This window comes from Rhineura floridana, chromosome 4 (genome assembly GCF_030035675.1).
Source record: "Rhineura floridana isolate rRhiFlo1 chromosome 4, rRhiFlo1.hap2, whole genome shotgun sequence".
In the NCBI taxonomy this organism is placed as follows: Eukaryota; Metazoa; Chordata; class Lepidosauria; order Squamata; family Rhineuridae; genus Rhineura; species Rhineura floridana.
Genome location: NC_084483.1, coordinates 174,388,062 through 174,412,754, shown reverse-complemented (window position 1 = coordinate 174,412,754; position 24,693 = coordinate 174,388,062). Strand labels below are relative to the sequence as shown.

Below are 24,693 nucleotides of genomic sequence, written 5' to 3'. Positions count from 1 at the left end.
GGAACTGTACAAGTCGAAGCTGACAGCATCCTTAAAATGCTCTTTCTTTGATCATCCAACCAGAACGTGCCATTCGCAGAACTACAGAATAGATATTTAAGCATTCTAACTTCAAAACCAAAAGGGTACTTTAGAAACAGGGATAAAAGTATCCTCTTGCATAAGTGATGAGAAACCAAAAGGTCCTTTTTGAAAAAGTCATGAACTTCCCTTTTTGGAGAATCCCATATCCTCATTGCAGTAAGCGTTGTAAAATGTGGCTATGTGGTAAACAGATATTTCCCTGGCTCAAGAACTTGATAACAGAACCAAACTGTATGAATCGGATCGTTGTTTTCAGATGTCCAAGAGTTTCCTTGGGAGCTTTATTCATCCAGTAGAAGTTGTGTCTACCAACATACGTGAACTAATATTGCCTTTACACTATTGTAACTCATGACTTCCCTCAAAGAATCCTGGGAATTGTTGTTTGAGGAAGTACTTAGCATATAGGGGTAGAGAATCAGTTCCCCTCCAGATGCTGTTGGGGTCCAGCTTCCATTAGCCCCAGGCAACATGGCTAATAGCTAGAGATTACGGAAGTTGGAGCCAAGAACATCTGGAGGGCCACAGATCCCTCATCCCTGTTAGAGTGTAAGCTCCAATAAACCCTGGTGGGACTTACTTCTGAGTAAAACATGGGTTGGATTGCTCCATCCATTTCCCCTGCTATAAAAACAGTTCAGAAATCCTGGGGAAAGGGCGATAGCTCAGCAGTAGAGCATCTGCTTTGCATGCAGAAGGTCCTGGCATCTCAAAATAGGGCTGGGAATGCCCCCTGTCTGAAATTCTGGAGAGCCACTGCCAGTCAGTGGAAACAGTATTGAGCTACATGGATCAATGGTCTGACTCAATATAAGGCAGGTTTCTATGTGATGTAAATGGACTGCCTTCAAGTGGATTCCGACTTATGGTGACCCTATGAATAGGGTTTTCATGGTAAGCGGTATTCAGAGGGGGTTTACCATTGCCTTCTTCTGAGGCTGAGAGGCAGTGACTGGCCCAAGGTCACCCAGTGAGCTTCATGGCTGAGTGGGGATTCGAACCCTGGTCTCCCAGGTCGTAGTCCAACACTGTAACTTGCTTCAGTTTAAATATAAAAGTAAACCAATTAATTCGCACTTTCCAAAACAATATGCGAACCAAAACACAACCATCCCTCAAAATGTGCATTTCTCTGAATTTTGCGATGCAGTTCTCCGGCCAAGGAATGTTTACAAAAATGCATATATTAGGGGAAAGTGTGCATAAAAATGAATATATGGGTCAAAACAACATATAAAATGCATTATATACTATTTGCAAAAATATGTACATTACTCAAAACTGCATACAAAAATGTATTAGGAGAATGCAGTAAAATGCTGATGAATTCTCATGAGGATTTTAAAAAATCACAAATTGTTGCAGAAATGTGGAAAAGTAAATTTAAGATTGGAAAAATGAGAAAGAGAACCAAAATGGATGGCTCTTTCCATCCCTACTTGTGGATGCCCTCCAGACAAATTATCCTGGAGGGAATAGGGACATCATCAGAAAAACATTTTTTTAAAAAAAACACCACATGGTGATTTGGGGGTAGCAGGGAGATAGCTTCCTGACTGACACCAATGCTAGCCAATCTCCAGGGGAGATGGCTATATGTGTATCTCTGAATTTCTGTACATCTTCAAGTAGCCTTATAGGTAGTTTAGGTACGTGCCCAATTACAGTATTTGGGTCTTCACAGAACTTGACTATGTATGGCAGTGAGCAGATGAGGAGAAACCTAAGAAAAGTAGGGAACAAGGAATCAGTTAGGTAGGAAAGAGACACAGGAATCCCAGCCCTTGGTCGTGCCCACCATCCCTTTTGGTTTCAAATTCTGGCACTCTTCCCCTTTCCCCATGATCACCAACACATTTCTCAGCAACAATGAGGACCAGACAGTTGCGTGTTTAAAAATAAATGGGAAGATAACATTCTTTGTATTTAAGCTTCCGCACCATGCCCCATATCAGATTCCATGCTTGGCATACAGCGCACAGTGGAAACACAAGGAACACACACCCAGCTTTGTCCAAAGATTTCCCACAAGGTTGCAGCCCATCCACACTGCCACACTCGAGACAGCTTCCTGATTATTTGGTAGACTTCCATGATAGAAAGGCAACTGTAAGACAAAGTCTACACTGTTAGAAGGCTGTTTGTTATGTCCTTGAAGCATGGTGATGAAGTGAGAGGCTGGGTCTTGAAAGCTTTCTCATCTGAGCAGAACTTCTTCCAGATCTTCAGGAGGTGGTCTCATCTTGGCAAGGGAACACTGAGGGCATCGTGCCTGGGAATCAAGCCAAAGTTTAAGGAGCAGCGCAACAGAGGGCAAACTTTTTCATGGTTCCTCAAGACTTCGCTCAAGTGTTTCATTTCATCATTCAGCTTTCCAATCTCTTTTTTCAGGGAGGTATTCTCTTGCTCAAGGCACTCGTATTCCTGAAAAGAAAGAGCAATTAATTAAACAAGCAAGCAAGCCACTGTCAGTCACACTTTTTCCCACTCACTACTTACTCACCACAAGTTGATGAAAAAGTAAACAAAAACATGGCAAGAGAAAGGTGTCAAGAATAACTAACTTTGGTCAAGCTAAAATGGTTCAACCAGAGAGAATTCTGGGAGCCTTGTGGATCCCTGGGACACCCTGTTGAGAAAGATCTGTGGCTCAGTGCCAGACAGGCAATTTGCAAAAGTCAAGAAGATACAGCTGAACCTTATTTGTTATCTCTTGTTTGCTTCCTGAGATCAAAAATCAGAAAAAGGGGGTATTGCACATCAGGGCCCCTGGGGGGCACTGTCTAGCCCCCTTATTTTCAAAGGAGGGGATCACCGAAGGAGCGCCTAGGATGTCTAGCCCCCCCTTATCTTCAAAGGAGGTGATCATGGAAGGGGCGCCCAGGATGGCTAATTGGCCCCCTCCCTGTTGACTACTCTTAGAGAGCCAGTGTGGTGTAGTGGTTAAGGTGCTGGACTAGGACCTGGGAGACCAGGGTTTGAATCCCCACATAACCATGAAGTTCACTGGGTGACCTTGGGCCAGTCACTGCCTCTCAGCCTCATGAAAACCCAATCATACGGTCGCCATAAGTCGGAATCAACTTGAAGGCAGTACATTTACATTACCTGTTGACCACGAAACCCCATAAAAATGAAGGATGATCTTTCAGTTGTTGTTCCTTATTACCATCTACCTTGACTCGTCTAAGAATTCCAGTAAAAGCCATTGGGAACCAGGCTACTGTACTGTGAGTAGGAAATCTTAGGCTAGAAAGCTTTTGTTATGTTCTTTTGTCTATATTGAATCTCTCACTTTTGTTATTCCATGTATGTTGTGTAGCCCGACTAGGGGCAATTTAACTTTAAAGAACCAAATGTTGCTCTCTTTTTTATATATACCTTTCTTTTCTTTTAAATAAACTACCCTTTTATAACTGGTGTGTGTTGCTTGAGAGCTAATGATTCTAAATCCAATCTCTGATCGCTGGAAGCTACTGATTACTGTTGATTAGTGTGGGTTAAAGCCCTAGGAACTCAGTTTGTTCTCTGAGGTCCCCTTTCTCAGAGAGAGGAGTTAAGAAAGAGGGGTGGTGGCAGTTTCTACTGAGAATCTAATCCTAAAGGAGGGAGAGTTTTCCTGGGAAGCAGAGACCCAAAGGAGTTGGGACTGTTCCCAGAAGCAAAGAACTCCTTTGGGGTGCTGAAGTCAAGGGACCCCAGGGGGCAATCTTTGACAAAAGGAATACTGTATAAAATCATCAGATAAAAGCAAGCTTGGTTTCAGCTACCGAGCTAGTCTGAAGATCACATCAGTGTGATATTCCTTTCATTCTACGCTTGTACTGAGTCATGGTCTGGGACATGAAAAGTCTGTTTAAGAACTTAAGAATGTAAGAAGAGCCCTGCTGGATCAGCCCAATGGCCCATCTAGTCCAGCATTCTGTTCTCTTAGTGGCCAACCAGATAACTGTGGGAAGACTGCAAGCAGGACCTGAGTGCAACAGCACTATCCCCTCCTGTGGTTTCCAACAACTGGTATTCAGGGGCATACAGCCTCTGACATGTTAGAATAAGCAAACTTGCATGTTCCCTTTAAGGGATATTTGGGAAATATCCCATGTACCCGTTTACCAGTGATGTAACTTCCTAAAGGGTGGGGTTACCTGGCTTCTCTTCCTCCTCCTTTGTCTGGTAGTGTCTGCATATTCTCCATTAAGCCTGAGGAGAGTGAAACATGCACATGCTTCTCTTCCAAGATGACCATTACCATGGACTGAGACTTCTATTTTTCCATCTAAGCTAGAGCCTATGTTTTCTGAACATATGAGAGGTTGAGAGTAAACATTCTTTATCTTTTACTTAAGAAGATTGTGTCTGTTATTATTTGTGTCTGAGGGAAAGGGTGGACTGGTTGATTCTTATCCCGCTGCTTGCATTTATATCTCTGCTAAGAAATAGGACCACAAAACTATTCCTATTTCACACATATTTTTAAAATACCAAACAGCAAACATGACAGTGATGGTAGAACATATCCACCATGGCTAGTAGCTATTGATAGTATTTTGTGGTTGAGGTAAAGATTGATATGTGAAGGGTTGCACCTTGAGGCAACAGGTTGGGCTTCATGATATCCTGGTCCTGAGATTTTATTACTGTGGCCTTGGCTGATGCAAATCTACCGTTTGGCTGCACGTTAGATGTTCAACCAATGCATGTGTTGGCCCTTTGTGGTGACTTAGATGGCTTTAAAGGGGGAGTTAAGACACATTTATGGCAGATAGACATATCAATGACCTGTTAGCCATGACAGACAAAAGCCACTTATACATTGTCAAAAAAAGAGGGTATCCATCACCAAAAAAAGATGTACATATGCTAATTGATATGTGTGGATGCACATTTAGACATAATTACTATAGTTTAAACAGAAATTCAGTATATCTCCACCTAGTGGACCTGACCAGGTGCTAACTATTGATGGGAAACTTCACAGCCCCCTCCTGCTCTTCTTTCAAAGGGGTCTTTATCTTTACCTGGACTTGGACTAGGCAGCCTTTCAAACTGAGGACTGTCCTCTGCAAGGTAGGGCATATGGCCCTGCTAAATCTGATCATATTACTCTAGTTTTCTTAAAGAGGCACAGGCTTCCAATTCATTTCTGGGCACAATGGTGCTGGTTATTACCTATACCACTCTTAATGCCTTAGGACTGCAATATTTGAAGGACTGCCTCGACCTGCTCATGAACTGAGGTCATTTTGCTCTGTGTTCCATCACCAAGGTCAATGTGACAGGTAGGGATGTGCAACAGGGCCTTTTCTGGTTTAGCACTGCAATTGTGGGATTCCTTTCCAAGGGAGTTTACATTGGTCCCTTCTCTTATCGTTTAGGTAGATAGTTAAGACTTATTTTCCCATTCTGCCAGACTTTTAATATGTTTTTGTTTATCTATTTTTGGCTTTGAGTACTCTTTTTAATTGTCATAATGTTATATTGTTGTAAACCACTTTGGGGGCTCTTTTCAGATCTGAAGGGTGGGTATATAAAAGCAAATCACTGGACCCCAGGTCATGCTCACACATATAAACCTCCCAGTTCAGAGGCATTATGCCTTTGAATACCAGCAGCTTTGGGGCAATCAGTGGGTGAAAACCATTACTTTCACCCCCTATTTATTGATTTATAAATAAAATTTCTTACCTGCCATTCACCATAAAGTCCCAGGGCAGCAGTGGCAGCTGGTGGCTTCATGTCAGTGGGGCAGTGGAATCCGCTCTGGGTTTTAGTCCAAACTTTCAAGGAGCTGCTTGGACAGCTCCTTGAAAGTTCGGACTAAAACCCAGAGCGGATTCCACTGCCCCACTGACATGGAGCCACCAGTCCCCACTGTCATGCAAAATATTTGTAGAAAACTGCAGCAAATCACAGAGATAATTTTTGATAACCAACTTACTGCCTGGCATTATCGATTACCTACCTAGACCTGCAAACACGGGAAAGAAATCTCAAAAAGGATGCATTTGAAAATACTTCCTAAATTTCTTTTAAAAGATGATCCAGCTTAAGCAAGCTTTGGTAAAAGAGACAATCTATTATTTATTATTATTATTATTATTATTATTATTATTATTTATTAAATGTGTATCCCACCCTTCCTCCCAGCAGGAGCCCACAGCAGCAAACAAAAACACTAAAAACATTTTTAAAATCTTAAAAACAGACTTTAAAAGATATTAAAGCAAAACTTCTTGAAAAAACATATTAAAACAGAACATCTTTAAAAACATCTTTTTAAAAAAGCTTTAAAAACATCTTAAAACAATTCCAACACAGACACAGGCTGGGATAAGGTCTCTACTTAAAAGGCTTGTTGAAAGAGGAAGGTCTTCAGTAGGCGCCAAAAAGATAACAGAGATGGCACCTGTCTAATATTTAAGGGCAGGGAATTCCAAAGGGTAGGTGTCACAACACTAAAAGTCCTTTTCCTATGTTGTGCAGAATGGACCTCCTGATAAGATGGTATCTGCAGGAGACTCTCATCTGCAGCGCACAGCCATCGCCTGGGTATATAAGGGGTACAACAGTCTTTCAGGTGTCCTGATCCCAAGCTGTATAGAGGTTTGTACACCAAAACCAGAACCTTGGACTTGGCGGTAGCTAACAGGCTGTCATTATCTAGCACAGATTGGAACACATATATCTCTTAGACAGCGAGCAGAGACACTCTCTGGAAATAAAAAAATACAAGTCCCTGTGTAGAGCAGAGGCTTGCAATCAAACCAAAGTCAGCCCGTCAGCCATCTCTTGTGGTCTGCCTAGTGCTCCCCCTACCCCGGCCAGGCAAAACCAGCAGTTAGTCAAGTTTATAAAGCCCCTGGTGAGCTACCAACACATGGCTTTCTGCCATGGAGCTAACACATTCCCCTCCCTCTCCTCCTGCAAACGTGTCCACAAAACCCACATCATTTGCAAATCCTTTCCTGGATCACCAGAGCTTTCATTTTTAAAAAATAAAAAATAAACAAAACCCTCTGTTTTCGGGGTGTGTGTGTCTGCTATCTCATCCTCTCTGCTCCTTTATCAAACATTATCTACTTTCTTCATCACCGCCATCCTCAAATGAAACACAAATGTGAGGCTGCTTTTTTATTAAACAAAATGTAGACGGGGAAAGAGAGGGGGACTTAGGCACGAATGCAAATGTACAGTTAAGTTCAAGTTTCCCCTTTGATTTGAATGTGGCTAGGACAGAACTTGCATCAATACACTTAAAAAAAAAAAAGACAAGACCAGCAGTTGCTCAGACCAGTCACTGTGGCCAGTAAATTCATTACCTGCTTGAAAACTGGCTTGTAACACACGTAGAGTTGCTAGAGTGGATGAATGATTTGCTCTCTTCTATGGAAAGATCACATTCGTCTGTGGTCCTTCATTTTTTTTTACAAAATGGCATTCATGATTGCTCATAAGTATCAAATGATAAAACTGGCAGGAGTTATTGTTGTAACCTCACTTAACTCAGCCTTGGCCAATGCCCTTCTTTTTCCAGATCTGAACCTCTTTTCTAGAAAACCAACCTTACAATAATCAATTAACTGAGTGAAAAGGAGAGTTGATTGGAATGCAGCAGTGCTCTCCAGAAGAATAAGAAGGGTGGGTGGGGGGACTACTAAAGAATTTACTATAATAAAGTGAGATCATGCTCTACATCAGAAAAGAGCAACTAAAATGGGAACATATTCCTGCAGAAGGAAGGGTCATGGTGTAATAGGAAACTGTCTTATACTGATCTGTCTAACTCAGAATTGGTGACACTGAGTGGCAGTGACTGTCCAGAGTTTTAGGCAGTGTCTATCCCAGCTAGGGATGGGGGAGCAATTTGCTTCAGTTCACATTAAAAGCTGAATTTATCAAATTTGCACTTTCCAAAATAATATGAGAACCAAAACTCAGTCATCATTTAACATTTGCACTTATCCAAATTTGGCGATGCAGTTCTCCCACCAAACAATGTTTACAGAAATGCATATATTAGGGGGAAATGTGTATAACATGAATGTATTAGTGAAAGTAACATAAAATGCATTATATTAGGAGAAATTGCTTGCAAAAAAAGTATATACGTTGATCAAAACTGCAGACAAAAATGGGTTTATGAGGAGAAATTCACACTGAAATGCCAGAAAATTTTCATTTAAAAGAAAAATAGCAAATTGCGCGGAACTGAATTTAAGATTGGAAACATGAGAAACTGAGAGAACCAAAACTGGCAGATTCTTCCATCCCTTCTCCTAGCCCAACCTGGAGATGCTAGGAATTGAACTGGGACCTCCTCCATGCAAAGCAGATACTCTACCACTGAGCCACAACCTCTCCTGTGACTTGCTGCCAAAGGAAGAAAGAAGCTGTGTGACAGACAGTCAGACTACTTGTCAGTCAAGCCCAGCGTTCTCTACTCTCACCTGGCAGGACTCTCTAGGGGCTCAGGCATTCAACCAGAGACCCTTTGCATGGAAAATATTTAACCCACATGAAAGTGACAGATAGAGGGAGGGAGGACCCTGTGTGAGAGGCAGGTGAGAGAAGGGGAGAGGAAAGGAAAGCTCCCAGGTGAGAGCTGGGAGGGTCTGTCATTTTCTCTGAGGGTGAGGAGAGGAGAATTAAGAGCTACTTTTGTATTTTATGCACCTTGTTCCTGATTTTCCCTTCCCTTAGTTATTTCTTAAGTTGTTGCTGTTATATTTCTATTATGTTTTACAATTGTACCTGAGATGAGTAGGTAATAGCTTATGTTATGAGACTGTATTTTATTATGCATTTCTTCTTATAATTGTTTTGATTTTGGGGGGAGGGTTGTAGATATTATGTTATGCAATGTAGATCATGTGTAGATATTGTTATGCAGTGACACATATTTTTTGTTATGTTCTAGGTTGCAACCACTCTGGGGTCTCTTGAAGGGTGGTATGTACATTAATAAATAAATAAAGTAGGTATTCTATCACTCTGCTATGGTCCCATTCTCTTAATGGCAGAGATCGTGTACCCCTTTAAGAGAGATGTAGAACAGAATTTTAACTATATTTAGGATCGAGAGGCCATTCTGGCTATCATTCCTTCTTCTACGCCGGCAGGGGGAACCTGTGGCCCTCCAGATATTGTTTGACCGCAACTCCCATCATCCCTGGCCACTGGCCACGCTGGCAGAGGGCTGATGGGAGTTGGAGTCCAACAACATCTGGAATTCCACAGGCTGCTCATCTTGGTGTACACAGTTATTACTGATAAAGGAGGAAACCTTCCTCCTTAGCAGCTGCTTGCCATGATAAAGCCTTCAGCAGTCTGGGCTTTATAGCTTTGAAAGACAGAGGACCACAGGAAGGGATGTGCCATAGGTTTCTAATATCATGAACAGTGCAGAGAGAATGAATAGTGAAAATCTCAATCACTCTGACTCAAAACACTACACACTCCAAGGTCATCTCCTGAACCTGGAGGGTGTGTAGGTACAAGCAAGTCAAAATAGTACTTCATGTGGTGTGTAATTATTCTGTGGAATTCACTGTCACAGGCTGTTATGACAGCCACTAGCTTCAGCATCTTTGAAAAGGTGTTTGTGGAGGAAAGATCTGCCTAGGAGCCCCAAGAGCAAAGCATAGAACATCCATAATCTACCACTGATTACCAGATGTCATGTACGCTGGATGGCCATTACCTACTGGGCTAAGTTCAAGGTTCTGGTTTTGGTGTGCAAAGCCCTATATAGCTTGGGACCAGGATACCTGAAAAATCGTGTTACCCCTTATATATCTAGCTGATCACTGCACTCTGCAGGTGAGGGTCTCCTGCAGATACCATCTTATCAGGATGTCTGTTCCATACAACATAGGAAGCAGATCTTTAGTGCTGTGGCACCAGTTAGTGCTGGTCTTTAGTGCTGTGAGACCCCTTAAATATTAGATAGGTACAGTCTCTGTTATCTTTGCAGCACCTACTGAAGTTCTTCCTCTTTCAAAAAGCCTTTTAAACAGAGACCTCATCCCAGTCTTTGTTTGTGTTGGAACTGCTTTTTAATATGTTTTTAAAGATTTTTTTTTAAAAAAGATCTTTTTAAGATGTTTTGTTTTTAAGATATTTTAAGTTGTTTTTAGTATTTTGTCCCTTGTTCACGCCCTGAGCTCCTTCTGGGAGGAAGGATGGGACAGAAATTTAATTAATAAATTAACAACAACAATGTACAAATAACTGGGGATGCTGAACTCTGTTGCACCCTGCTTTCTGGGCATCCCTGAAGCATTTGGCTAGTCTTGTCAGAAAGAGAGTGCAGAGGTCGATGAACCTGGAATTTTCTGAGACAGCAAAACTGAGCTCCCCTAGGAAAACTCACAATGGCTATATGTTACCTCCTGGATCAGAGACAGCATGCCTCTGAATACCAGCTGCTGGGGAACAACAGCAGGAAAGGGTTTTCCCACTCATGTCATGTTTGTGGGTTTCCCTTAAGCATCTGCTTGGTCACTCTGGGAAACAGGATGCTGGACCAGATAGGCCTTTGGTCTGATCCAGCAGAGATGTTAAACTCCTTAAGTTTACTTCTTGCAGGTAGGGAAGCCAGGCTGCAATCTCAAGAACGTACCTGTGGCTTGAAGTTCCCTGGCACAGCGGTTGAACGTGCAGCTCTGGCTTCTCTTGCTGATTCCTTCCCTGATCCTACTGCCTAGCCCACATAAGAAAAGGCCCAAAGGCCCATCAAGTCCAGCATCCGGTTCTCACAGTGGCCAACCCAATGCCTATGGAAAGCCTGCAAGCAGATCATGAGTGCAACAGTGCTCTCCCACTTGGAATTCCAGTATTCAGAGGCATCCTGCCTTCGACATGGAGGCAGGACACAGACATCATGGCAAGCAGCTACTGATAGCCTTATTCTCCAAAAATGTGTCTAATCCCCCTTTAAAGCCACCCAAGTTGGTGGCCATCATTGCCTCTTGGGAGCAAAGTCCAAAGTTTATGTGCTGTCTGTGTGAAGAAGGACTTTGTGTTGTCCTCCTCAGTTTTCCAGCATTCAGCTCCTTTTTCCACTTGTTGCAGTGAGCAGTACTCCAGATGTGCTTCACAGCAGGCAGAAACAGAGCGTGGTTGACAGGAGCCGGGAGGAGATGATCAAGAAGCCTTTTCTCATGCTGTACCAAAGAACTGGGCTTCATGAGTATTCCCTGGGTAGCAACCTGGAAAACTCTTCCTTAGCGGAGAAAACTGACTTCAGCCTTTTGATACTTTTCATGTCTGTAACACCTGCTCTTCTTATTTGTTTTTAATATATTGGCCTTTAATTTGCTGCTTGATTTCTGATGCCTTGCTTTGCGTGTTTTTCTTGTGCCATTTTACTAGGATATTCATGTTTTAAACCAGGGAGAACTAACTTGGTGCTCACTAGATGTTGTTGTACTACAGCTCCCACCATCCATGAACAAAGGTCATGCTGGTTGGGGCGGATGGGAATTGTAGTCCAGCAACATCTGGAGGGCACCTGGTTGGCTAACCCTGTTTTAAACAAAACAAAACAAGGTGCTTGCAAGTGTTTAGAGGATTGGTTCAGGCTTTACTTTATTGGGCCTTTCAGCTGGATGGGGTGAGGATGAGTTATTTCAACTTTCAGCTACTGTTTTATTTAAATTGCAGCTCTTAATGCCTTCTAATGGATGCTTTGTGATTTCACATTGCTGTTTTAAAATGGTCATTCTGAGCCTCTATAAGGGATCATTAAGAATTGATAAGGCAGCTTATACATTTACATACAAATGAAAATGACATGGATAGGGTTGCCAGGTCAGAAGCATCCCAAACCCTGAGATTTCGGGGGCAGGCCTTAGTGATGTCATGGGAGTATGCCCTAGTGATGTCATAGGGGTGGGCCCTAGTGATATCATAGGGGAAAACTCTGGTGATGTCATGGGGTGGGACCTAGTGGTGTCATTTAGCATGATACATTAAGCATCAACCACAGTTCCTTGGAACATACCACTCAAAAAAAAATTTTCTGATTGGAAATTAACATAGCAATCTTAGCTAAATGAGGGTGTTTGCAGATACAGCTGAAGTGATGGGATCATTCCTTCTCACCTGCTTAGAGAGCCTGGGTAAGGAACATTTAATTTAGCCTACTTGCTTCTGGCAAGAAGGGTTTAAGTGCCCTCAGGCCAGGCCAGTCACCAGAAGGCCATTGTAGGAAGAAAGCCTAGTGGTGTGGAGATGTTAGATGGGAGCACTCAGGAGTAAAGATGGATGCTCCTGAAGGCTGCAATTCTAAACACACTAAGGGACTAACCCCCATAGAACTCAACAGGACTTACTTCTGAGTATATATTGTTAGGATTGTGCTGTTGTAAGGCTTGACTAGGGATCCTCTGCAAGATATCCATACCAAAGCAGAGTTGGCAACCCCCTGCATGGAATGCCCTGCCTGCCTTTTAATGTGGCTGTTCCAAACTTCTTTACAGACTTGACTCTTCACTGTAGCGAGAGGTTTGAGAAATGAGTAAGAGTTAAGAAGATTCTCTGCTCTTTCCTGCCTACTCTGTGGGCTGCTATATATTCACTTTGACAGCCAACCTAATTCCAGTGAGTAATAATTGGTAGAGAGAAAACACACTTGGGAAGAACAGCAACTGAAGCCACAGTTCCCAGTATGTGAATTCTGTTTTACCGCTATTGGGCAAGAAACAAACCATTATGCAAATAACAAGATTCCTCATCAATGGGTTTACGGGGGTTGAGCTGACCATATGGAACCACTGTTGTTGCTTCTATGGATGTAAGGGACTAAGGTCAGAGGTAAATAAAATGCAAATAGAAAAAGAAAAAAGACAGTGTTGATTTCCTAAATGCAATATCATACCAACCACAAGATTCCTATGAATAAGACAGAAAGCTCAGCATCCCACAACCAGTCAGGGTTCCTAAACAAAACTAAAAAAAATCCTGTCAGCCAGTCAGCCAAGGTCACAGAAATCCCCATGCAGCACAACCTGATCTGGGGGCTGCAGTTAGTGCAGAAGGCTGCAGCACGATTACTGACATGAGTGAGACCATATCAGCACATAATACCTCTGCTCTGAAATCTGCACTGAAATCTGCACAGTTGATGTACTACCAGGTCAGGTTTAAGTTGTGCTTTCCATGTTACTTGTTCTGCTCTTGTAAGAAATTGATCCTTTAGTGTGGCAGTACCTATGCTTTGGAACTCCCTGCCTATTGACATTAGGCAGGCACTTCATTGTATTCATTTTAGCACCTGCTAAAAACAGTTTTGTTTAGGCAAGCCTACCCAGGCATGTAGACGCTATTATGTTTTTAATCTGTTTTTAACTCATTGTTGGTTTTATTGTTTTAAATGTTTTTAAATACCTATCTTAAACTGTTTTTGCCAATAATTTTATTGTTTTAATTCCTTCTATAAACAGCTTTGAGTTTTCCCCCCAATAAAGTGGTATATAAATGTTGTAAATAAAATACATAAATAAATTTTGGTGTCACTGTGGCCCTTCGGTCTCTTTCCTCTTTTAGGCACAAAGGAATCTGCCTTATACTGAGTCAGACCATTTGGTACTATATAGTTCAGTACTGATGACATGGACTAGCAATGGCTCTCCAGGATTCCAGACAATGGTTTCTTCCAGAGATTGAATTTTGGGCCTTTGCATACAAAGCATGTACCCTACCACTGAGCTACAGCCCTTCCCTTGTTTAAAAAAGTATCTTTTAGAATTGTTCTTTTCAATTCACTAATGAATGCACAGCATACTAGGGCAGATCAACACCATGCATTTAAAGCACATTAAACATTTGTTTGTTTGTTTCTTTATTTATTATTTTATTTTATTTATATCCTACCCTTCCTCCCAGCAGGAGCCCAGGGCGGCAAACAGAAGCGCTAAAAACACTTTAAAACATCATAAAAACAGACCTTAAAATACATTAAAACAAAAGCTTTAAAAACATCTTTTTAAAAAGGGTTAAAAACATTATTTAAAAAAGACATATTAACAAGCATATTAACATTTGAAGCACATGAATCCCACAACAGAATCATGAGAACTGAAGGGTGGTGGGAACAATAACTGTGAGGAGGAAACTACATTTCCCAGGATTCTTTGGGGGAAGTCATGCACTTTAAATGCAAGTTGGATGTGTGTTATGTATTATGCAATGCCAATATTATGTGGATCTACATTACTTCATAAACTCTGCCTGCATATAAATCATTTTAAAATGGAAATAAAGCTACAAAGTTTACTGGGTGACCATGGGCTATGCACCACCTCTCAACCTAATCTGCCCCTCAGGGTGAAAACAACACAGGGGTCATGATCACCCCAAGGAAGAAGGGCACACTTAAAGTGTAGAGGAAATAATAATTTGTAATTTACAACCATAGTGTGAAATCAGATACATATCAAGACACAATATGAAGAAATATTTAAATAAGCATGACTGTCAAAGATGTTTATCATTTACACAACCTGTAAAGATATTTATAGTGCAGTCCTAAGCATGTTTACTCAGAAGCAAGTCCCAATGTATTAAATGGAGTTTACTCAGACAGGGAAGCATGCACAGGATTGTAATTCAGTTATAAGGAACTTCACTCACCCAATCTAAAATTCAGAATCATGTCACTTTAAGCTGTTTTGCAACTGTTTTATACTTGTTTTATGGTTATTGGATTTTAAATGGCTTTCTTTCTTGTGAGCTGCCTTGGTTTCCAATCCTACCTCACAGGGTCATTGGAAATATTCCATATTTCCATCTTTTACTGGAGATGTAAAAATACATACACCCCATATAATAATTTATTGTCAAAACCCGCTGGCCATTGCAGAACATTTTTTTAAAAAAAATAAGGCTTAGTTTCCTGCCAAATAGAAGCAGTGACACCTAAGTAAGCCCTGCCTAGCTGCCTAAAAAGGATTGGTGGGGGAGAGAAAGATTTACAACACAATCCTTTTCTATGTTCACTCAAAAGCCCCATTGATTTTCAGTACAATCCTGACCATGTCTACTCAAAAATAAGTTCTATTGAATTCAATGGGGTTAACTCCAGGTATGTGGAATTAACATGCCAGCGTTACTCCCAGAAAATATTGGGAAGGTTTTCAAAACAGGTTATGAGTAAGACAAATAAGCTGCTCTCTTCAATAGTCCAGTAAAATTAAAACTTGAGTGGTTGTCATGATGATTTTCATAGTATGTACATGGGAGTATGCTGTTTTTAGGATGTGAGGTTGAATTATGCGAGTGCTTTTAGAATGTGATTTGAGGTAAGCATGAGTGTGTTCGTTTAGAATGTTGATATGTTTAAATACAAATGTGCTGATCTTGTAAGAGTATGTTTGAGTAAACTAAACAACATTTTCCCCCCAACTGTAGTTAGACAAAATTCTGTTATAAAGGGGTCAGGCTGTTTTAATTGTTTTGCTTTTTATTATACTATGATTAAGAAATGAGCTGATTTGTTTAATCTATTATGTTTAAAAATAAGCTTGTTTTAATTTTTTCCCCTTGAAATTTAGGGAATATTCTGTTTATTATGTATATTAAAGTTTTTTCTTGTATTTCTTGTACTTGATTTTATATGCAATGTTTATATTATGTAGATACTAAAGAAGATGTTTTGTTCAGTTAATTGTATTTTATTTATTGTTCTTTGTAGTCGCTGTTTTGACTTGTACACCGCTTAGAGTTTTATTTAAATATAAGTGGTATAAGTGGTCTAAATGATAATAAATAATAATAATAATAGAAGGGAATAGAAAAAGAGGAAGACCAAACAAGAGATGGATTGACTCCATAAAGGAAGCCACAGACCTGAACTTACAAGATCTGAACAGGGTGACTTATAACAAATGCTATTGGAGGTCCCATAAGTCATAATCGACTTGAAGGCACATAACAACAACAACGAAAGGTCATCCACTCCAGTTGCCTGAGACAGTGTTTGCCATGTCCTCAAAGTGCTAACAGTTTTTTGTTTTTGCATCAGGGCAAAACTGGAGAGTTGGATGAACATTGGATGAATCATAGAACTGGAAGGGACCTTGGATGTCATCCAGTCCAACCCCTTGCTCAATGCAAAATCTACAATGCAGGATTCAATTGCAGCATCCCTGAGAGATGGCTGTCCCACCTCTGCTTAAATACCTCCAGGAAAGGAGAGCCCAACTCCTCCTAAGGCAGTCGGTCCTACTGTCAAATAGCCCTTAATCATTTGGAAGTTTTTCCTAATATTTAAGCCAAAAACTGCTTCCCAGCAATTTCCATCCATTGGTTCTAATTCTACTCTTAGAACAAGTCTGTTCTATGTGACAGCCCCTCAGGTATTTGAAGACAACTGTTGAGAGTGTAGCCATTTCCCTGCCTTCTGCTTCCCCATACAGTCCCTCTCCCCAGTTGCTTCTTTTCCAGGCTCATGTTTGCTGCATCAAAGAAGAGTAGTTGGGGAAGGTGACGGGAAAGCAGTAGTGCCAGCGGCAGAAGAAGGGTTAAGCATCCCCCTCCCACTGGCCTTTTTTTGTGTGTGCTACAAATCACATCCTCCCCACTGCTGCTTTACAGCTGCTCAACAAAAAGCCAGGTCAAAGGGCCCAGGTGAATGCTGCCATTATGTTAACCCCTTGAAGAGAGCCTCATTAGCACTTGGGAGTGATATTGCTCACTCCCCTACAGGTCCAGAGTAATGTTCACCTCGTGGAGTTTATCTGCTTTCTGCGTTTGTTTTTTTCTGCTCCTCTGGGCCGCAACTCTGTTCTTCTCTCTCCGCCTTACTTTCCTTTCATCATCTTCATGGCCCTGGCCAACAAAATAAGATTACTTAGTTAGGGCTCATTCATACTGGAGTTTAATGTAGCTTTGAAGCTGCTTGTGTATCTTTATTTTTGTCAAGACTCACACGATATCCTCCTTATCTAACTGCCTCCCCCAGTTAATTTGGATTTTTCCCAATGTGCAGATAATCCAATAAGAGAAGAAACTCCAACATAAAATTGCATGTTACCCAACTCTGAATGTATTAAAGCACATTATGTAGACAGGGTTTTTTTTAACATGTGTGGTGATGTTTTGCTGAATATCGTCTATTGCCACACACCTCTATGTTCATTTGTTCCCTACCTGATCGCAACTTAGTCTTTTGTTTCCATCAGCCCAAAGGAAAGGATGTACCATGCCTATTTCCACCAGTGGTTCCACCATGCTGAAGGAATGTTCATGGTGTGTGTTGTTTAAACCCAGGTGTTTTGTACAAAACTGCTTTTGCTCACAATAGCTGTATTAATTTTTTTTTAAAAAAATGGCCCTTTAGGGAGAATCAGCAGGTACAGATGTTTGTTCATTGCAGCAGCCAAAACAATGCATATTTCCAAGCATGCCTATTTTTATTTGCTACTTGGCGGAGGCATGCTTGCAGAACATAGATCAACCTTTTTATTTTATTTCATTTTTATACAGAGGTTTTGCACAAGACCACTCTTGCAAAATACTAGAATCAGCAGCTAAATATAAATTGGGAGTGAAGGAACATGGGAATGAAGGCACATTTGTAGATTATAAATCAGTCTTTTAATTTTATTAACAACACAGAGGTTTGTGTTCAAACTGTCATGTGCACAGCCTCCATATTGTTATTGTTGTTGTAAATATTCACAGGAATTGACGGCTACAATAAATGAATATGAATTGGGAGTGAAGGGAAATAGGAATATGAAGACAAAAATATGAAGGGTTAACCTAAGGATGTGGAAGGAGGAGGGAAGAGCTTCAGCTGTCAGAAGTACAATTCCCAGGTTCTTTGGGAAGAGGGAATGAGCGATATACTCCTGGGCCTTTTCAGCTTTTGCTTATTTTATTCGGAGATCTGACCTGCTTAAAAGATAGTAGGCTAACTTAGGGGGTGCAGGGCAGGCTATGCGACACTTACAGCTCTGCCACTCAACACTTTACTATTGTTGTCTCATCCCAGCATCTGCTAGCTGAGGCAATTGCTTCCCTTTGCCTAAAGGTAGGGCTGGTCCTGGCGCAGCTAGATCAAACGTCAGGATAAGGAATGACGCCATGCAATCCATTGGCCATTCTTTGACCTCTCTTTTTGGCATGTTGCTAGGATGCCCACTAGCTAGCAACATGAGACAGTGTCTTCCACAGGTCTGGGACTTTTGAACAGAAATAAGTCCAGAAAAATCACCAAAAAGAGCTGATGAAGTGTGTGAGCCAGCAGCCAGAAAGCCCCTAGTTCTGCTCTTAATGAGTACATACTCATTAAGTGTATGATGGCTTTTTAGGCAAGCCCTCCATTCACTCAGCCCATATAACACTTTGACCTTTGCCACTTAAGATGTATGTTTTTAGGACCCACCCTATTCTTGCGAGTGTAGTTTGATTTAAACTGTTTTACTATATTTCAAGTTGTTGTGACCTGCCCTGGGACCTTAGGGTGAAGGGCAGGTAATCAAATAAATACTAATCAAAGTATTATCTGGGCTCTTGCTGGGAGGAAGGGCGGGATATAAATCAAACAAACAAATAAATAATAAATGGGTTATATCCAACTAAGTTCTCCTCAAGTAAACCCATTGTAAGTAATGAACCCAAGTTAGTTATGTTCATTAACCTCAATAGGTCTACTCTGAGTAAGACTAGCATTAGAGACAACCCAATAACATCATAATATGGGACAGTAAATGTTTCATCTAACCTGCATCACCTTCATTGCTCTCAGAGCGGCCCAAGAAATAAGCAAACAAACCTGGATGCATAAGGAAGTGTCCAGGGTAGTTTCAGATTTGCTCCAGGAATATATGGGAAGAGAGGGGTCTAGTATGAGAGACACCATTACATATCTTCAATGGGTTGGCCCAAGACATTTTGTTGCCTGAAGGAGCAGAAAAAATGGCACCTTCCTCCTCACCCTCCAACCCCAATTCCACATACAGAAGAACTGGGCTGGCAGCCGATTCTTACTTCTAATCCTTGTGAGGTGACAGTGTTCCTCACTTAACCTGAGGTCAACAGGCTTGGTTAAGGGCAGGGATGGGGAAGACATTCAATTCAGTTTGCGTTTAAAGGCTACCTTGGCTCATTCACAATTTCTAAAACAAGATGCGAACCAAAACCCAGTCATTGTTTGAAATGAGCACTTCTCCAAAGTTTGGAATGCAGTTCCTTAGCCAAGCAACATGTACAAAAATGCATGTACTAGTGCATTATGTCAGAGAAAACCGCTTTGCAAAAATGTGCTTATTAGGCAAAATTGCATACAAAAATGTGTATATTAGGAGATTTTGCACTAAAATGCTGATAAATTTGCATGAGGACTTTTTTTAAACAAACGAACTCAAATTGATATGGAAAACTGTATTTAAGACTGGGAAAATGAGAAACTAAGAGAAATCAAAATGGATAGATTCACCCATCCCTACATAAGGGGCACAAGGCAAGCCATAGTGCACATACAGCTCTGTTGGCTGCTGCAGCATCTGTGCCCTGAGATGGCCCCCTCACCCTGCCTGACTGTTGGCCACCCCTGGGGCCCTGAAAGTCTTGGGCATACGGAAGTCTACACAAAATCACTGAACCAGACCCTGGACTGCTTTCCCCTTATGGGTAAAATCCAAACACCCATCAAGTGCACCAAGGCTTCCTATCGTCTTCTATCATGAGAAATGCTTTGCATCTGCATGGGGATTCCCCACAGTGAATGGGGAACATTTCCAGTCTAACTCACTGCTTCTGTCCACTCACTCACTCCTCCCCCTCCCCCTCCCATTCTCTTGTGCTCTCCCTCCCTTCCTCTTCCTCTCTTAAAAACTTGTTAAAAACAAAAAGTATGGTGGTGCCACTGATGCTATCTACTGCCTTCCACCAAGACATGACTGACTAGTGGGTCATAGCCACCAGTTGGTTTTGATTTTTAAAAAATATAAAACGGGGTCCTGCAACAAAATATTGCTGTATGGGGTGCTATTTGTTCAGGGTTCCAGACATTCCATTCCAGCTCCCTACTCCTGAGCTCCGCCTCCCCCAGTCAGCATCCCATGCTCACTGATGATGCTGAGTCCTCATTAGTCTGTTTTGTGTTCCCTGCCCCTGGCACTCTATTTGCATTTTTTGGCTCCCAATTTTGGGGTGGTCAGAGTGAACAGTCTTATGCCCAATCTCAGCTATATTATTATAGGGGTGTGCTAGCAGTGGTGACTGGCAGCTCCAAGGCACTGGAATCCACACCAGGTTTTAGCTTCAGCACCTTGGACATCTCCTTGAAAGTTCAGGCTAAAACCAGGAGCAGATTTCATTGCCATGGAGCCACCAGCTGTCCTGGTCTGCTGGGTATGGCGGATCCTGCTTCACTGCTCCATACAGGTTGGACAAAATGGCATTCAGGTATCTTCCATTTTGTTCTTACTAACATTGAATTAATCCAGTATTTCTGTTAATACAATTACTGTTTGACATTTATTGAGCAATGCTAGGAATGTAAGACCTTTCTACCTGGCCCTTGAGCCTCCTCCCAGGCTGCACCTTACCCTCCTCTCCTCTCCTCTGTACTCTTATTCTGTTCAGTGGGGAGTATGTTTGTAGCAAGTGTGTTCCAGATTGCAGTCTTAATACATGGGGGAGGTTTAATAGAAAACCTGAATGATGTAAACATGTGATATTACTTGTATGTGGAAATTTGCTGTTTCATACCAATCTATAAACCTCCAAGTCCCCTTAAGTCCCCACCCCCAGATCCTGGAAACAGGTGTGGACCAGTAGTCCATTAGTTACCCTGAACACAGGGTAGCTAAGATTTAAATCAGCCAAGTGCCCTCCAGATGTTGCTGGACTATAACTGCCATCATCCTTGACCATTGATCATGCTGGCTGGATCTGTTGGGAGTTGTAGCCGAAAACATCTGGAGGGCACCAGGTACAGGAAGGCTGAATTAGATCAATGGTGGGGAATCTATGCCCCACAGCCTCATCCCATGCAGACCACAGGTCCCAAGAGACTGCTCTGTGCTGCCGAGATGTCGCAGACTTAACCTTTGTTCTCAGAGTTCAGGTTTGAACAGGGGTGGCTGACCTTTGATCCTCCAGCTGTTGGACTACAATTCTCATCATCCCTGACTACTGGCTATGATGGTGGATGTTGAAGTCCAACAACAGCTGAAGGTCTTGCACATGTGCATGAGGAAGAGCAAATCTAGAGCAGGGGTAACCAAAGTGGTGCCCTCTGGCTTTTGTTGGATGCCAATTCCCAAGAAGGCCTGGCCTCAGTGGTCAGCCAGGATAGGCACTGGCCGAGGGACCCAAGAGCTTGAAAGGGGCCCTCACTGGTCTAACCCAGCGGCACCACCAATTATCATCTACCTTGCTGTGTCTCTAGATGCTTCTTAGCAGCGGTGCTCCTTTTCAACAGGAGCCAAGCTCAGTTCCCATCTACAGTGGCTGTCTGCAGGGGCGTCACTACCGGGGTGCGGAGGGTGCAGCCCACACCCAGGTGTCACCATGAGGGGGGTGTCACCCAGAGCTGTCCCGCCCCACCCTGCACCGTTGCCTGGCAAGGCTGCTCCAACTCCTCCTTGGAAGCGGGCAAGACTGTGAGCAGCGCTGGCAGGGCGAGGGAGGCGCGCTGGCAGGGCGAGGGAGGCGCGCTGGCAGGGCGAGGGAGGCGCGCTGGCAGGGCGAGGGAGGCGCGCCGGCGTTCCCAGGCCTTCTCCGGCTGGGTGCTCCTCCGGCATGCACCCTCCCAGGGGCATGGATGGGGTGGCTGGCCTTGAGCACGCGCGCACAAGCACGCACACACGCAAGCCCAGCCACCTCGTCCATGCTCCTGGGAGGGCACGTGCCGGAGGTCTGCCCCCCCCGCACTCCCGCTAGTAACGCCGCTGTCTGTCTGCCACGTTAAGTTACCCCAAGTGCAATGCTCTGGACTATAGATCTAGGCATATAGGGTAGAAATATAGATCTATAGATTTCATAGATCTATTGGCCAGGGTGCTGTATTTTAGGTATCTTAAGATAGTGGAAGTACAGATGGGAGTCACACTTACCTCCCATTGAAAAGCAAGGCTGCTTGTTCACTCCTGAAGCATGTTCAGGGGCCTGGTAGAGGGTGGTGAGTGAATGATATGGTAGCTGGCAGGGGAACCATGGCTCATGCTGGGGTGTGTGACTAGGGCCCATTGTCAGCACTGTGCCAAAGATTCCTGAAGTCTGGCACCAGCCCCACAGACATCCTGACTCTGAATGTGAGCAGGAAGCAGTAGAAACAGTTGGGAGACACATGTGCCACTCTCCCTTTGCCCTCCAATCTTTGCTCAGAGCAAGCACTTCTGGGCCATCTCCCCTTTCCAACTCTGAGGGTCAATACTTTAAAAAGTCTCACTGCACCATTATTGTTATTATTACTACATTCATATCCCACCTATCCTCCAAGGAGCTCAAAGTGGTGTACATGGTTCTCCTCTCCATTGCATCCTCACAACAGCCCTGCAAGGTAGGTTAAGCCTAAGGACACCCAGCAAGCTTCATGGCTGAGTTGGAATCTGAATCCTGGTCTCCCAGGTTCTAGCCCAACACTCTAACTACTGTGCCACATCAGTTCTTGCCTTCATCCCTTCTTCCAGTGTTCACTGAAGCAGGTCATGTCATGCTACTCCATGCGAGGGCCAGTCTTAGTCTGCTGCCCACCTGTTTTGCATTCATAAGGTCTCCGGTTCAATCCCCAGCATCTCCAGGTAGGACTGGGGATGTCTCCTGTCTGAAACCCCAGAGAGCCACTGCCAGTCAGTGCAGACAATACTGAGTTAGATGGACCAACTGTCTGACTCGGTATAAGGCAACTTCCTATGTTCCCTATGCCCCAGCTTCAATGCACAGCATTTCCTGCAAAAAGGATCAGGTAGCATGTGATGGCATGTGTCCCTGAAAAAGCTGCTGCCAATCAGTGTAGACAGTACTGGGCTAGATGGACCAAGATCTAACTCTGTACAATGCAGCCCCCTGTGTGTTTATAACTGTGTGAACAAGGCACTGTGATTGCTATACTTTCACCTGTCCCAAGGATGGGACTGAGCTCTAAACCCTGGGCTGAGAATAAGCTGCAGCCTGGAAAACACTCTGGGGCTAAGCCCTGGTCTTCCCTGGTTCAAGTTAAGTGCTGCAACTTCAGCCATGAACACATTGGCCAGCCGTAGGCAGATCACCCTTTCTCAGCCACAGCATCCCTTCTGTTAAAAAAAAAAAAGGAATTAAGAGCAAGCGGCTTTATAGTGATTTCAGTATGCAACAAGCCAGAAACATCAAGGTCATAAGGTGCGCCTAGCTTGAAAATGCTATTGTTCTGTTCCCACAGTGGTTGACCAGATGCCCTCTGAACAATATAGTCTATGGTGATAGTCTATATACTTATCATGACTAGTAGCTATTGATAGCCTTTTCCTCCATGGATTTGTCAGATCTAAGCTGCCGGCTGCCACCACATCTTTTGGCGCCAAGTTCCAGGAATTAACTGCTGTGTGAAGAATCACCGGCGGGGAGAGCTGTGCTGCTGCGCTGGTGTCTGGCTTGAGGGCTTGCCTGAGGCATCTGGTTAGCCACCGTGGAACAGGATGCTGGACTAGATGGGCTTTCGGCCTGATCCTGCAGAGCTCTCCTTATGTTCTGAGGGGCTGCCTTTGGCCTCCCCTGAATCTCTGGCAGATCACTTTCAACGGATGACCCACATTTCTAATATCAGCATGAGGGAAGGCAAAGAACTCCTCTTCCTCCATCCCCTGCCTGTCCTTATACACCTCTCTCAAGTCTCTTCTCCTCCGTCATAGATGCCTTTTCTTCTTCTAAATGGGAAAAAACCCACTCGACGAGATAGCCTTTCCTCCTGAGGAAAGCGCTACACCCGCCGATCATTTTGAGCCCCTTTTTTTGCCCTGCCCTGCCCCCGTGGCTCCCTTTTCTTTGCACCCACAGACATACCCCGTTCTGAAAAATCCCACTTTCTTTCCTTTGCGACCGTACTATGGTTTGTGCGTAAGAACCTTATGGGCTAGCGACAGTTTTATTTTCGACCCTTTTCCAGCACACCAGTTAACAGCGCGCTTGGCACAGTGGCAAAGTGCCCCGCGGAAAGGAGAGAGAGGGAGACACCAAAGCCAAACCCGCTTTCTCCCAACACACTTGATCCCTCGCTCCTTTCTTGGCCTGCCGCGACTCTCGCTCGCTCGCCCTCCCCCGCTCCCGCTTCCCTCGTGCCCTTACCTGCTGAGCGCCTTCGGAAGAGGAGCTCCTTTGCAAAACGCTCCCCGCAGCGAGAGCGCCCTGAGACATCCCGCCAAGGCGGCGCGCCCGCTCGTAGGCGCAGCAAGGAAGCCAAAGAACATCGCAGGGTCGCCGAGGAAGCGGGCGCCGGGCGCGCCGGACGGACGGCTGCCTGTCTGCTATCTACGCGGAAAGCCCGGCCAGGGACATCCCGAGAGCTGCCGCAGCCTCGCGCCTGACTGCAACTACCGGCCGCGTGTTCCCACAGCCGTTCCCCTTCTTGAGCAGAACTCGGCCGGGGAAAACAGGCGCCCGATCTCGCTCTCTCCTACT

The 24,693-nt window shown here is 43.5% G+C and overlaps 1 protein-coding gene and 1 long non-coding RNA gene across 2 annotated transcripts in view; one reads left to right on the top strand and one right to left on the bottom strand.

The window, feature by feature from the left end:
• The window catches only part of LOC133383822 (uncharacterized), a 37,814-nt gene extending 22,297 nt beyond the window's left edge, over positions 1–15,517 (top strand). The window contains exons 2-3 of the long non-coding RNA XR_009762415.1: positions 9,002–9,058; positions 11,158–15,517. This is a non-coding gene — a long non-coding RNA (uncharacterized LOC133383822). The remainder of the gene's footprint in view (positions 1–9,001; positions 9,059–11,157) is intronic.
• Positions 1,960–24,693, bottom strand: BATF3 (basic leucine zipper ATF-like transcription factor 3). Its single transcript, XM_061625259.1, has 3 exons — positions 24,361–24,693; positions 16,810–16,914; positions 1,960–2,508 (listed from the first exon to the last, which is right to left on the bottom strand). The coding sequence occupies exons 1-3, from the start codon at positions 24,427–24,429 to the stop codon at positions 2,323–2,325; spliced, it is 360 nt and encodes a 119-aa protein (XP_061481243.1). The 5' UTR covers positions 24,430–24,693; the 3' UTR covers positions 1,960–2,322.